At 44.4% G+C, this 14,461-nt stretch overlaps 1 protein-coding gene across 3 annotated transcripts in view; it reads right to left on the bottom strand.

Moving 5' to 3' along the window:
* KIF5A (kinesin family member 5A) overlaps positions 1 to 14,461 on the bottom strand; it is a 55,389-nt gene that overhangs the window by 21,377 nt on the left and 19,551 nt on the right. For all 3 annotated transcript variants that reach the window (XM_081900710.1, XM_081900712.1, XM_081900711.1), the window contains exons 2-13: positions 12,420 to 12,507; positions 12,228 to 12,301; positions 11,750 to 11,854; positions 10,320 to 10,368; positions 10,066 to 10,121; positions 9,307 to 9,394; positions 6,657 to 6,781; positions 6,362 to 6,466; positions 4,128 to 4,276; positions 3,640 to 3,788; positions 719 to 894; positions 471 to 539 (exon numbers count right to left, since the gene is read on the bottom strand). In XM_081900710.1, the coding sequence (XP_081756836.1) occupies positions 471 to 539; positions 719 to 894; positions 3,640 to 3,788; positions 4,128 to 4,276; positions 6,362 to 6,466; positions 6,657 to 6,781; positions 9,307 to 9,394; positions 10,066 to 10,121; positions 10,320 to 10,368; positions 11,750 to 11,854; positions 12,228 to 12,301; positions 12,420 to 12,507 (1,233 nt within the window). The remainder of the gene's footprint in view (positions 1 to 470; positions 540 to 718; positions 895 to 3,639; positions 3,789 to 4,127; positions 4,277 to 6,361; positions 6,467 to 6,656; positions 6,782 to 9,306; positions 9,395 to 10,065; positions 10,122 to 10,319; positions 10,369 to 11,749; positions 11,855 to 12,227; positions 12,302 to 12,419; positions 12,508 to 14,461) is intronic.

The following is a 14,461-nucleotide window of genomic DNA, read 5'->3' as shown; positions in this document are numbered from 1 at the left end:
GCTTGTTCCTGCATTTAAAAGTAAACTTGATTATTTGTTTATGTTAACAACTGACTGGACTCCATGTGTCCCAGTGAGATACGGGGTGGTGGCAGTGGAAAAAGCAATCGCAGTGGCGGCACAGGGTTAATAGACCGTCAAGCGTCCGGGGGCCCTGTGTGTGATCACCAGAATGAGAATGCATGCAAGCTGACATGGGGTAGTGGTTAGCATATTGGACTGGAATACCAGAGTTCAAATCCCCCAGCCTAAGCTACCTCACAGGGTTCTTGTGAAGGCAAAATAGGAAGGGGCACCTTAAGTTCCTTGAAGGAAGGGTCAGATATGAATGCAGCATGCAAGTATAAAGATGATATACTCAATAGAAAGAACATAGCAATGAGAGAGACAAAGTTCACACCACCTTGCATGCACATACATGTCAACATAGAAGCAAACTCTTGTAAACAAACACATACAGCACTGCTCACCTCCTCTTGGTCCAGCATCTGCTGCTTGAGCTTCTCCATCAGTTGGCTCTGCTGATTGATTTCATCATCCTGGATGGAGAGGAAACAAACATATCAGTGGTGGTAGCCACCACGTGCTCTGCCACAAAGATACCAGGCATGGAGAGAAAGGTTCAGGGTCTGAGATGAGGGTAGAATTTCAAGCATCCAAGCGAGCCGAGGGGGAGGGGAGGCTGAACAGCATAAAGGAAGGAGGGGAGGCCTCAGACCTTGTCATCAAGTTGCTTGTAGAGTTTGCGGATTTCCTCCTCATACTTGTGCCGCTCCTCATCTGAGATCCGGATGACAATGGAGGAGTTGTTATCATTCATAGGCATCTCATCACAGGTATCAGGCATCACCTTCTCATCATCACTCAGCTGCTCTGTTTCTGGGACATTCTCACCTGGGAGGATTGTTTTAAAAAAGCAATTAAAATAATAAAAAAAACCACTGTGTCCCATCCCCACATGATTTAGATAAGCAGCAACCCATTATTTGGATGCTGTCATGAGGGCAGCTCCGCAGTGCCACCCCACAACATTGGCCACTCCTATCCTAAGAAACCTGTTTGCCATTTCCTGCCTTTGGCACTTTGAAGAATTGGAAGGTGGTTATATTTTGTATTAATACCCAAGTGCCCTGAAAAGTCCTATCATATATGACTCTAGTTTATTTATTTCAACTTAAACAATATCAACTGATATGTGTTCTAGTAATCAATATCACCTATTTTACAGTGAATCTAAAATGTTATACTGTTAGTAGTGCTGTAACAAATTGCTTGTGTGGAACGTTGTACTATGTTTTGGGAGCAAAGATCAGCTGTGATTGTCTCCAGATGCAGATGTGGTCATAATTCTTGCTACAAGTGTTTCTCCACCACCACAGTTTTGGTCTGTGTGATGGCTGCTATGATGGGAAGATGTGCAATTATTATTGTAGCATTTTAAAAGAAGGTGGGGTAGTTTCCCAAAGGGAAAACTTTCAACAAGAACAAGCCCACCTGTGCCAGAGGACACCTCCCACTCCGAATACATGGGTGGATGTGGATGACGATGTGTCCCTTGAAAGACCTGAAACTTTATTACGAATTGGCTTGCTTATGTTGGCTAAAATAATGGATGACATTGCAGAACTCAGGTTTACTAGATTTGGAAGGTTTCGATAATCGCTTTGGGTGGCATACCTGTCTGAGATATGAAAAAGGTAAAATTCATAGAGGGTTCCTGAATCATATCATAAGGAAGTCACTATATAAGTTATTGGAGAAGTATAAAGATGTATCGGAACCAAAAATTCCCGGTTGTCTATGCCCTCTGGAGGCCATTGCAGAGAAAAGAAAAAATATGGAAACAAACTGAGCCATGTACAAAGACCTATTAGAAGAAGATAATCAATTGTAAGTGAAAAAATTCGAAGAAATCAGACATCACCTAACGGACTGGCTACAATATTACCAATTAAATGAGGTTTTTAAGATAGACAGGAAAAATGGTTTTGCAACAGAAGAATCAAAATTAGATAAAGAATTAATACAAAATAAGAAACGAGTAATATCTAGAATATACAAGCTTCTTTTAGAGTGGGAGGTGAAAGACGAAGAGGTGAAAGAAGTAATGATTAAGTGGACAAAAGATTTTGGCAAGAATATCCAATCATCAGCATGGGAAAGATTATGGAATAAAGAATGGAAATTTACGGCCTGTTATCCCCTAAAGGAAAATTTCTTGAAGATGTTCTATAGGTAATTAACTCCCAGCAAACTGGCCAAAATGTATAAAATGAGATCTAATACTTGCTGGAGTTGTAAAGAGGCAGAAGGGACATTGCTTCATATGTGGTGGGGCTGTAAAAAAATTAAGAATTTCTGGAATACTATTTATGAGGAATTAAAAAAAATGTTTAAGCAAACTTTTATAAAGAAACCAGCAGCCTTCCTCTTGGGCATTTTAGATTCAGATATTCCAGATGAAAAAAGGAGAATATTTCTATATTCTACAACAGCAACAATAATAGTGATTGCCAAAAAATGAAAAGGAGAATCAGTACCAACAAAAGAGGAGTGGTAGGATAAATTATTTGATTATCTGGAACTGACAAAAATGATAGAGATAGTTAAGAGACAGCCGAAACAAAAGTTCAAAAAGGAGTGGGAAACTTATAAAGAATATTTTTTAAAAAAAATTGTCTCCAAATAAAAACCTGGACATGCTTTGATTAAATTTCACAAATTACAAAACAGATTATTAGTATAGCATATAGATAACAGAGGAAATGGGGAAATGACCAAAGAAGCAGATTAACAAAAAGATAAGACAGACATCTATTGGAAGACATCTATTGGGAAAGCTAAGTAATTGGAAATTCAGAATACGGTGGCATAAGTTTTCTTTTAAGAACTCATGGATGTACGTACCGTATTTTTCGCCCCATAGGGCGCACCGCCCCATAGGACGCACCTAGTTGGTTTTTTTTGGGGGGGGGGAATAAAGAAAAAAAATATTTCCCCCCAAGCGCGGGGCTGGTGCGGGGGAAGCCCGAGCTTCCCCTGACCCCAGCCCTGAGAACAGCCTGCTATCCGCAAGCCTAGGGAGCCCAGCGGAAGTCACGCCGGTCTCCCCAGGCTTGCGGAGAGCTGCGCGAAGCCCGGCCGTGCTCTTCAGCGCGCCCCAGGCTTCGGAATGCAGGCAGCTCTGTGCAACCCTTGGGAGACCGACGCGACTTCGCGCCGGGCTCCCTAGGGTTGCACAGAGCTGCGCGAAGCCCGGGACTGCAGGCAGCTCTGCGCAACCCTCGGGAGACCTACGTGAAGTCGTGCCGGTCTCCCGAGGGTTGTGCAGAGCTTTCTGAAGCCTGCATTTGCCCCATAGGATGCACACACATTTCCCCTTCATTTTTGGAGGGGGAAAAGTGCATCCTATAGGGTGAAAAATACGGTATGTTCTTCCTTTTTTATTATTTTCCTACTTTCTTCAATTTTGTGTGTGTGTGTGTGTTTTATTTGTTAGTAAGAAATGGAACAATTTGTAAAATGTAAGAAAACTAATAAAAAGCATTATAACAAAGAAAGTCCCATGCCTTCTTAAAAAGATGCAACAGAAGTAGATTGAACTGCAATCCAAACACAGCCTGCAGATTTCCTGCTCACCATTGCGCCAGCGCCCCAGCTCAGCCTCCAGCTTGGCAATTGTCTCCTTCAGGACCTTGTTCTTCTCCTTCTCCTTCTCAAACTTCTTCTTCCACTGCTCAGCCGTCAGTTCCAGATTCACCGATGCTGTATTCTTGATTGTCTTGGCCCTGCAGTGGGGCAGAACTAAGCGTAAGATCCTTTACGCAGACAATTGTGTTAGGGATGCCAAATACCCTTCACAGAGATACAGGGCTCCCTGAAGAGAAGGAATTATTGTTAGATAAATTTCCAGCTATAGTGCATACCCCATATATTCCAAGTGATTAGGAATTTTGCCTTGCCAGGTAAAAATCTACTTTCCCCCAATCTTTTGCTCTTAAATTCCCTGTGCCTGAAGAAAAACTGTGTGTGTTTCTAAGACTTGCAACTTTTCCAGCAACATTCCTTTTTTGTCTTTCCCTGCAACAGAACTCAATGAAAGGAGTAGGATGTGGCTGGGTAGTTACCTCTGTCCAAACATGAGTGTAGATTTGGTCTCGGCATCATTGTAGCTGGAAGGTGAGCAGCAGATGAACATGGTCGTGCGGCAGTTTCCACCAAGGGAATCCTGGAGGATGCGAGTCATCTTGCTGTCCCGGTAGGGCACATAGCTCTTCTGCAAAAGACAATATGAAGCAGGCACATTTAACTTACTGGTATTCATGCACTGGCAAAACTGGCCACCAGACACCCCAAAACAATCCATGGCACCCTCTTAGAAGGGGGAAGGAAAATTCATTTTACCTAAGTCATTTTGGAATCAATCTACTACTGAATATAAATTTATCCATAAAAATTTGGATATTTCTCAACCAAAAGAATGACTTATATTCGGGCCAATATGGTAGTTAATCTAGTATATATTTTGGAAAGTTGCTTTTTTGTTTAGTCAATATGCATTTGAATAAACCTCTTAAGATATTGTAAAGCAAAGTTTGCACGATGGTTCCTAATATAAAACAGCAGGTTTTCATCTATGTTTGTATACAATTGGGAACCATTTTAAATCAAGATGCCAGACCGAACCTTTCAAAACTGCACTGATTTTAACCATTGGTTTCAAAATGGCAATTTTCGTTTTGGTTTCTTCGGATACCCAAACAACATCAAGTATGAAGCTGTTAGTTCATTATAGTTGTTGACCAGTAATCATTGTTATGGAGGTTTTTAAGCAAAAAGAGGTCCATCTGTCATGGATGCTTAGTTAAGATTCCTGCACTGCATGAGGTTGGACTGAATGACTCTTGGGTTCCTTCCAATTCTACAATTCTAGGATTGTATATTCATAGTGATTTCAAAGTGCCAGTCCATATAGCCAAATGGCACAATCCATACACAAGACAGGTTTGGGAGAATCAAAGGTTTGCAGAATTTAATTTATTTGGGTTTTTTTAATAGAAAACATATCCTAAGGGTGAACTCCCCGCAGCTGTAGAACCTCTATACCCTGAATCTCACAAGCAACTGCTGCCTTTGCCATGAATCCATGGTAGAGAACATTCCCTCTTGAAACCTTGCATAATCAATTAATTTTCACATTCTTGCTGTTTTCCAGTTAACGGAAAGCATATGTGCTCTCTTCAAATATCATGGTACCAACATTTTTGCTGCTGAGAGACAATTCAAGATAACATCCACTTGTATATTGGTTATGTTTCCAATTACCTTCAGATAATAATACAGATGATATAACACCTTGTGGATTCTGGATTTTAACTAGTTTTGCTGCTTTGTCTGTTGAACTTTGACTACTAAATTTAGGCTATATACTTAGCCTAAAGTGACTTTATTTACTTACTTACTTACTTACTTACTTACTTACTTACTAGGTTATATACAGCTCTCTGACAGACCTCCCAACACAAGCCTGCAGCAGGGTTTATCCTGGTCTAAGTGGGTACCTGAAAGCTGGGCTGTAGTTAAGGAGACTGCCCACTGTTCTTTTCTTGCGCCTGAATACAACACATTTGCCTCCACATTTATACACTTACCTCTGTGGGAACCTCTCAGAGCTCTAATAGCAGCTTGCAGGATATACAAGTCTCTTGTGGAGAGCTTACAGGATGTGTGCAGCAGTGGTCCACGAGGTGGCTTAGCTTACATCCTGTTATCCAAGTCCTTGCAGTGTACTGGTAGGGAGAGGAGGAGGGAAGAGGTGGTGGCAAGGTCAGCATGGTGCAAACAGGCTGGTGAGGCCAATCTGGCACTCCGACAGACGCATTTGCACCTCACCAAACTCTCCACCGCTTCATACCTCCCAGGACGACACAGTGAGGCAGGTAACAGGAGGTCAGGTAAGCACCGCTGCCCTGCCTTGCTGAGCATTGCTGGTTGTATGTTGCTCTAGTTTGTTCTATTTAAGGCTGGCTGAACATGCTCAGACACAACAGCTTCATGTATTTGGTGTTCCAGTCTAAGTACAGTGGTACCTTGGGTTATATACGCTTCAGGTTACATACGCTTCAGGTTACAGACTCCACTAACCCAGAAATAGTACCTTGGGTTAAGAACTTTGCTTCAGTATGAGAACAGAAATTGTGCTTTGGCGGCACGGCGGCAGCAGGAGGCCCCATTAGCTAAAGTGGTGCTTCAGGTTAAGAACAGTTTCAGGTTAAGAACGGACCTCCGGAATGAATTAAGTACGTAACCAGAGGTACCACTATAGTGCAAAGCTATTGTCTCCCAAGGAGCCAGTGCTCACCGTGCCCTCAGCCAGAGCAGAGATGACATTGCCAAGCGCTGACAGGGACTTGTTGATATTCTTGGCCTCATCCAAGACAGCTCCCTCAGCTCCAGTCTTGCTGACCTGCCAGGAAAAAAAGAGAAGCTTGATTACTGTGTTGAAGATAATTATTTCAGGCATTGCTGGGATCTGTATAGATTTCCAACATGGGACAGCTAAATCTTTTGTTTATGGGAGAAATTAGACCTTCCCTGACTCCACAACTGGGCCAGGGACACTTGGCAGCTAAACCCCCTTGAAAAAACTCCAGCACCTTCTCACTGCCAGCCAGATCCACCAGGTAAAGCTTTCCACTCAGTTTCTGTTCAGTCTCCATGTTCTCCTGCTTGATGTTGATGAGGAAGATGCTGTGGCTGCGGGAACTGTGTTCATTCATGTCTGCAGGGGCAAAACAGTGAGAACATGGGAGTGCTAGAACCAAGCCGGTTCCCTATAGGGAAATTCTGAGCAGGGATTTCCTGCACTGGAAAAAAAATACCTCAACTCGATGCCTATCTAGGCCTAGGGTGGTATTCAATTAAATAGTTGCACAGGCAGAATAGGGGTGTTATTAACCCAATTGTTTGTACACACACTTGTGTCTTTTTCACTGTGGTCTCTGGACAAATGTCAATGCATTAGGAAAAAGCCACTCAAAGAGCCATTTGACCAGAGAGAAGAATGAAATGAACATGAGGGAGCCGTGATGAATCAGGTCAATGGCTCACCATAGTCCAGCACACTGTTCTGGCAACAGACAACCAGATGCCTGTGGGAAGCCCACAGCAAGGCCTGAGTGCATCAGCCATGCTCCTCACTTGCAGTTCTCAGCAACTGGTATTAAGAGGCACTTTGCCTCCAACTGTGAACCACTGCAGGCACAGTATGAGCAACAATGGCCTGATGATGTCTTGCCCAACTCTCTGGATAAAGGGGGTATTGTGTGTGGCCTGGAACTCACACATACAAATGCATAAACATTTTCCTTAGATATTTCTTACTTCCCAAAGGCTGGGGCGAGGATGGAATTACTGTGCTCAGAAAACGGAAAATGTGAGGCTGTATTAGAACACTTATCTTATTTTTCTAAGAAAAATAAAGGGTTTATTTGATAAACGAGGGAATATTCAGTCAGGCAGACTCGCGGCTGAAACTGTAAGCCCAGGAAGAATGTTATCACATTCTATGCTGTTTGTGTAATAGCAGGTCCATGTTTTGTGACTTAGGCATGCTTGGAAGCAACACCACACACTGCCTCTAGGGTGCAGCAAGATTGTTGTTTATGACTTCACAGTTGAATTAGAGTCTCTGTTAAGACTTGGCTGCGATTCACAGAAGCCAGAACACACCTTCCCAAAGCACTGATGCTACACAGAAGCCCCATTGCTACCACGGCTCCCTGGTATCTTACTTACCTATCACAGTCTAGCTCACTGGCCCTCTTTAACCCAAAGTCCATGATGGGAACCTCCACCCTTTCCATATAGAATCATGGAATTGTAGAGTTGGAAGAGACCATGAGGGTCATCAAGTCCAACCCCCTGAAATGCAGGAATCTTTTGCCCAGTTTGGGGCTTGGACCCACAAACCTTAGATTAAGAGTCTCATGCACCACTGACTGAGCTATCATCCATCACTTCTGACTGAGAGCCAATGTGGCCCAGAGGTTAGGGTGGCAGGCTAGCACTGGGAAGACCCAGGTTCACATCAGCACTCTGTCATAAAGCTTGCTGGTGACCTCAGACTAACTGTCATAAAGCTTGCTGGGTGACCTCAGACTAACTGTCAAAGCTTGCTGGGTGACCTCAGACTAATCAATTTTGCTCAGCCTAAACTACATCACAGGATTGTTGTGAGGGGAAAATTGTGGAGAGAGACGTGTTCACTCCTTTGAGGAAAGGCAAGATATATATGTCAGAAGTGAATGAATAAACAATACTGTCTATATCTCAGGCTCCACATCTCAGACATTTCAAATTTGACACCTTTCATTTCCATGACCAGGCTCAATTTTTAAAAAAGTAAATAAGTAAATAGAGAAGTCATATTTAATTCATGGTAATTTTTATTTTCCTGTGTTTGAGACACACTGGAGCAGAAAGGGTATTTCCACGTCACAGATTTAAAAGGGTTCAAAAGCCATTCCTGCACCAACAGTATTGAAAAAGGGATCACATTTGACCACCCCAATAGCATTCTGAGGAAAAATAATCATGAACTCACAATAAAAAGGATGTCTGGAAGGCCCCACAACTTTTAAGTGTAGATGCTATCAAAGGTTTAACAAGGCTCAAGCCTTGTTGCTTGTCAACCCCAAGGCTGTGTTCACACCTGATATTTAAAGCATCGTGATACCTCGTTAAACCTTCATGGCTTACTCCAAAGAATTCAGGTTGCTGCAGTCTGCTGTGTGGAGGTTTGTTAGGAGACCTCTGCTCCCCTCCCAGAACTAGATTTTTCAGTTCCTCTTCACAGATAATTCCCTTCCTGTGAGGGGAATATAGGGATCTCCTAAGAACACGCAGCAGCCTTAATAAACTCCAGCCCCCAGGATTCTTTGGGGGGAAGCCATGGCTGTTTAAAGTGGCATCATGGTGTCTTAAATGTATGCTGTGAATGTGGCTTTCATTTATTAAAGCGTGAGAATCTATTAGGAGTAGCTCTCTCTGCTTGAAACCTGAGGCCACCTCACTCAGGCCTTCCCTTAGCATAAGCATAGTACTATCCCAGTGTTTCCTGGGATACAGACCACGCCTGTAACGACTTGCAACCCACCAAGCCGCACGCAGCCAGCCTGCCATGGCAGACACCACTGAGGGGTTTGATTAAAACAAACAAGTTGTACTGAGCTAGTTCAGAGCTCCCCATTCACCCAACCACACCATCATAATCCCTCCGGCCCGTTTTTATTTCTCAGAACTCACTGGTAACAGCCACATGACGGTTAGATTTCCCCTCGTCAATGACATCCAGGATTTCTTCAGGGCTCGAGACAAAGCGCTCAGTGCAGCCCTGAGGGGGGAAGAAGAAAAGGGCATTTGTCGTAGTATATATGGTGATGTTGACCTCATCTCTCGTTTTTTTAATCCAGGCTGCCACCACCACCACCATGCCTCATGCAGCTCAACCTGGGCAGCTGCCCCTGTCTTCTGGCCGTAGACAGATGCCCTAGGGTAGGTTTCCCTAAACTAGTGCCCTTCTGCATTTTTTAGGATAATAATGTCCATCAGACCCAGCCAGCGTGGCCAATGGCAAGGGATGATGGGAGCTGGGAGTTCATCACTACCTGTAAGGCACAAGTTGGGGCAGGAGGCCTTAGGATATACACAAAGGTTCCACTGAGGAAGGGAGAAAATTGTGGGGATTGCTTTTCTACCCCACAAAATGGTTAGACCATGGTAATTATACAAACGTATCTACACCTCTAGTTATTATGAGATTTTTTTTTAATGACCAGCACAGTAACTGCTTTCAAAACAAACTGCCTTTTTGTTAACTTAAACTTGGATGTATCCAAGCACAAGCCTTTGAATCTTACTGTAAACCCTGCCTCCCCATTCAAAGCTTGAAAATGCACCCCTGAGGTAACCACGGGCTAGACCCAACACTCAGGCCACTAGTGCTCTCTCCCTTCCATTCCGGCCAGGAGTGTGCCCTGTGTGACACTTTCCCAAGAATCTCACCTTCACAAATGGCACCCGGTTCTTGTCCTCGTGAACGGAAAGATTGGTCTTGGTCACTATGGGCAAGGGGGGGAGATAATTCAGAGAGGGCACAGTTGATCCAGGAGCATACATTTCACTTCAGTCCTGCACCAGGGCCAGCGCCCCTGACAAAATCCCCCCCCATGTCACTATTTCCTATCAAGCCCTTCTCCTTTACTCTTTCAATGCCCTGTTCGTACCATTTCCCCTCAACATCCCTGATGGTAACTCACCATCTAACAGATCACGGATTTTGTCCAAGTAGATTTCAAAGTAGGAAACCTGGGATGGGGAGAGAGAGCAATTAAATAGAACAGACATAAAGATGTGGGGGCCCTCAATTTTCCCTCAGTTATCATCCTTGTGAACACATACCTTTCTGAGAACCACTGTGCTCAAAGTGAGAATAAGTAATACACTCTGATCACACTTCTACACCATACATCTAATCTAAAGCATATTTATGCCGCTTCTGAGAAGTCATGACTTCCCCCAAAGGATCCAGGGAGTTGTAGTTTACCCCTCACGGAACTGCAATTCCCAGCATCCTTAACAAATTACAGTTCCCAGGATTCTTTGGGGGATGCCATATGCATTACATGGAGGGTGTGGATGAAACTGCCAACAATTCCTTGAGAAAACAGAGGGGGAGCCTGAGCCCTGTGGTTGAGGACTGGCCCCTTTGTTCAGTCCTGACCTTTATAGCCTCTTTAAATACAACAGTGGAACTGAGGGCTTATCCACACTTCCTTTTGCCCCACTCTCTCCAGAAAAAGGTCCATGCTTTAAAGCTCCATGTCCAAGCAACCCTGCTTTTGTGGTTGTTGTTGCTCCAGGACTTTCCCCATGAAAACCTGTTCTTTAAAGCTGAATCAGAGCAAACAGTCACCCATGGAAAACCCAAATTGGTATTTACTCCAATTGAGCACTACAACGTGGATTTTCAAGGGGAAAACTAAAAGAAATAAATCACACACATGGACACAGAGCTTTTAAGCACAGACCAGTGTGAATAAGCCCTTCTTCTTCCCTGGACTGCTTTGTGTCAGGCCTTGGCTCCCTGCTCCAGAGGGGGAAAGGAGTGGAGACTAACCTTCTGCTAGCTGATTTGCAGGACCCTATAAGACCCAAATCCTTCTGGTCCTAGGACCCCAAAGCACCTGTCCCATGTCACTGCTGCCTATGGGAACATGGGAAGTTGCCTTATACCAGGCCGGAGTATTTTCCTGTCTAGCTCAGCATTGTCTGCTCTGACTGGAAGTGGCTCCTTCCATCATCTCAGGCAGAGAATATTTCCCATTACCTGATTTTTATTTCTTAGTTTTTTTACTGAAAATGCCAGGGATCAGATTTGGGACTTTCTTCATGGAAACCATGTGCTCTTCCACTGAGCTATGGTTCCTGTAAAGCTTCTGGATCCTCTGCACTAGTTTTGTCTGGGTAGCTCATGCCCAAGAAATATTATTGAACTTTCCCTCCACGTTCCCTCCATGTTCACCAGCTGAGGTCCTTGAACCAGAGGATCTGACTCCCTGACCAAGATGTGCCTTTCCAACCATCTCATTTGAGCATCCCACCCATTGCAAATACAGATCCTTTGTTCCCAGTACCCACCACTGTTGCCCATACCCCTGGCCCCACTGCTATTCCGTATGCCTCTGACCTTAATGTGGAATTCCAGGTTCTCATCCATAGAGTAGATGTGGTTGAAGATGTCCTGGGCAATGCGAGGGATGATTCCCATCAGCTGGGGGTCATGCAGCTTACCCTGGAGGAACAGAAACATCAGGAATGAGCCAAACGGATCTCCTCAAATGTTTTAGAGCTAAGCTTTAGCTTTTAGGGGATAAATAGTCCCATCTCCAGGTGGTAAGGTGGCAAGCATCCCCTACCACTGGGGTAGGGAACCTGTGTCTCTTGAGATGTCGTTAATGTACTGCAACCCCAGGACTACAATGCCCATAACTCCATGCCAGCTGAGACTGATGAGGGTTGAAGTCCAACACCATTTTGAGGGCCACAGGTTCCTCACCCCATTCCACTTTTGCTTCTTGAACTTATGACAGGGCCTTTTTGTCAGTAGCTTCCTAGCTATGACCTAGTTTTTTCCATGCCTTATATTATATTATATGCCTTTTCACCTCCATGGTGTGAGTCTTTCCCGAGGATGTCTGCCCATAAGCAAAGATGGTGCCATTGTACCCAGCCAGCACATCTGCAAGAGAAAGAAAGAGGACTCATTTATTTCCCCAGTTGGCTTTCTGCCTCACCCTTCCTGCCCCTTTATACAACTCCTACTAAATGCCCACCATTCTACCAATTCCCAGACTAACCTTTGACAATCTGCATGGCACAGGCATGGTACACCTGATCCTGGGTAGTGTTGGGTGGGAAGACACGATCAAAGACATAAGGCTTGCCCTAGAAGGGGAGAGAAAAGAGAGGTCAAGGGCTACCTAGGAACACCAGAGGCTTATAGGAAATGCCCATTCCATCTAACCCATGCAGCACACACCTCACTGTCCACCTATTCTGTTTCCATACTCAACCAACTCAACAGCAACCAAATCCTATGCATTCTTACTTGCAAACCCAACTCCAGTGTGCCTTAATCCCAAGTAAATCTGCACAGACCTGAATATGGAAGGGCCCCCTACTACAATCACCCTCCCAACCCTATTTTTGTTTTCCAAACATCATGACAAGGCCTTATCATCAGGGGCACCTAGGCTATGGAACTCTCTACCCCATGAAAGCTGGCAGGTTACATCTTTAAGCACCTTACTATGAACCTGTTTAGATGTGGGAGGGCTTTATGAAAATTTAAATTGTGATTGATTTTGGTTCTTGCTTATTATTATGCTGTTCAGATGCTTTATGTCCCCCTCCCCACTTACTGTGACTACATTGTTTATTTAGACACCCATATGCAATGGAAGGTATAGGGGATCTATAATTACATACATACATACATACATACATACATACATACTATATACATATTTCTTCCACTCCTCCTAGATAGTCTTACCTTGGAATTTCCAAACTATTACACCACAGCTCGCCTCTGGGAGATTTAATTATTTACAGAGCTTGGATAAGAAAAGTGGATTTAAAAAGCCCCCATTCCCTCAGTACTGCCTTTTTGTCCTGCTGCTATGCTACTCTGCTAGGTCTTGCCACAAAACAAACAGCATTGCGTGCTTTGTGGATATGCTTCAATTTTTATATACTGCCCACACACTTTTTTGTGCAAGCAAGTCCCATTCCCCCTAGCCAGAAGGAGGCGGAAATCTAGTGAAATCATACAAAGGCACCAGAGGGTTACTTTACCAAAGGGTATGTGTTATTTAGTCTAGACCAGCCTTTCTCTTGGGCCCCCATATGCTGCTGGATGACAACTCCCATCATCCCTGACCACTGGCCCTGCTAGCTAGGGATGATGAGATTTGTAGTCCAACAAAATATGTTTGGAATCCAACGTTGAGAAAGGCTGGTCTAGACATTATGGTTCTGACAATTGGCAGGTTTTTCTGTGTAAAATGATCCTCTGGATCTGCATCTCTTCCCTGATGCATCAGAAAGGGTCCAGGAGAGCCAGGCCAGGCCACAAGACATGTGTCAAGGAGCCCACATGGGAAGGACTGGCTGAGTTTCTGCCCTTGCGCACAGACTGCTCTGAGAACAGGGAGCTGTCCAACTGCTAGATGCCTTTAAACATAGATTTGGTGGCTGTTCTTAACGCCAAGCCTCTTTGAAGTGGCCTCCGTCCCTCCATTTGCTGTAGCTCTGATATGGTTCTCCCAAGAACTGTCAAAATCAGGCACATGCAATGAAATACTTCCCAGTACCAATGTGGCTCCTCCACCCTCCCTGTGTAGATTACAGCACAGCCACAGCTCAAGCATCTTGCTAGTTCTTTGGGGCACTCAGTCCACTTCAACCTGCTGTTGCACTCATGCTCACTTTGCAAGCTTCCCTACAGACATCTGGTTCACCACTGTGAGAACAACATGCTGGACACAGTCAGATGTTTTCCCATCGGCACAGATGCACTCATGGGCAAGTTATTTGTCTGACTTTCCCTTTAAGGTGCCACCAATCTGCCTCTGCAGGAGCCAAGCCTGATGCTACTCAGTCAGTAAGGCAGAAGCAAGGTGGGGATGGGAGCAGCTGCCATCACTGGGGCCTACTGAAGGGCTATGGAGGCTCAGGAATTTAAATAGCCTAGAGGGAAGGTGGTAAGTGGCCTCTTGGAGAAGGAGAGACCCAGACTGAGACCACCACTACAGTCCCTTCTGCCATTTCAGAGAGAGCCCTGAGAAAAGACCTCCCCAGTTTCCCCCAACTATATTGCACTAGGATTTGGGATGAC

This window comes from Podarcis melisellensis (assembly GCF_964234715.1).
Source record: "Podarcis melisellensis genome assembly, chromosome: 2".
In the NCBI taxonomy this organism is placed as follows: Eukaryota; Metazoa; Chordata; class Lepidosauria; order Squamata; family Lacertidae; genus Podarcis; species Podarcis melisellensis.
Note: the sequence above shows the minus strand (reverse complement) of the source record. Positions and strands in the feature narration are given on the sequence as shown.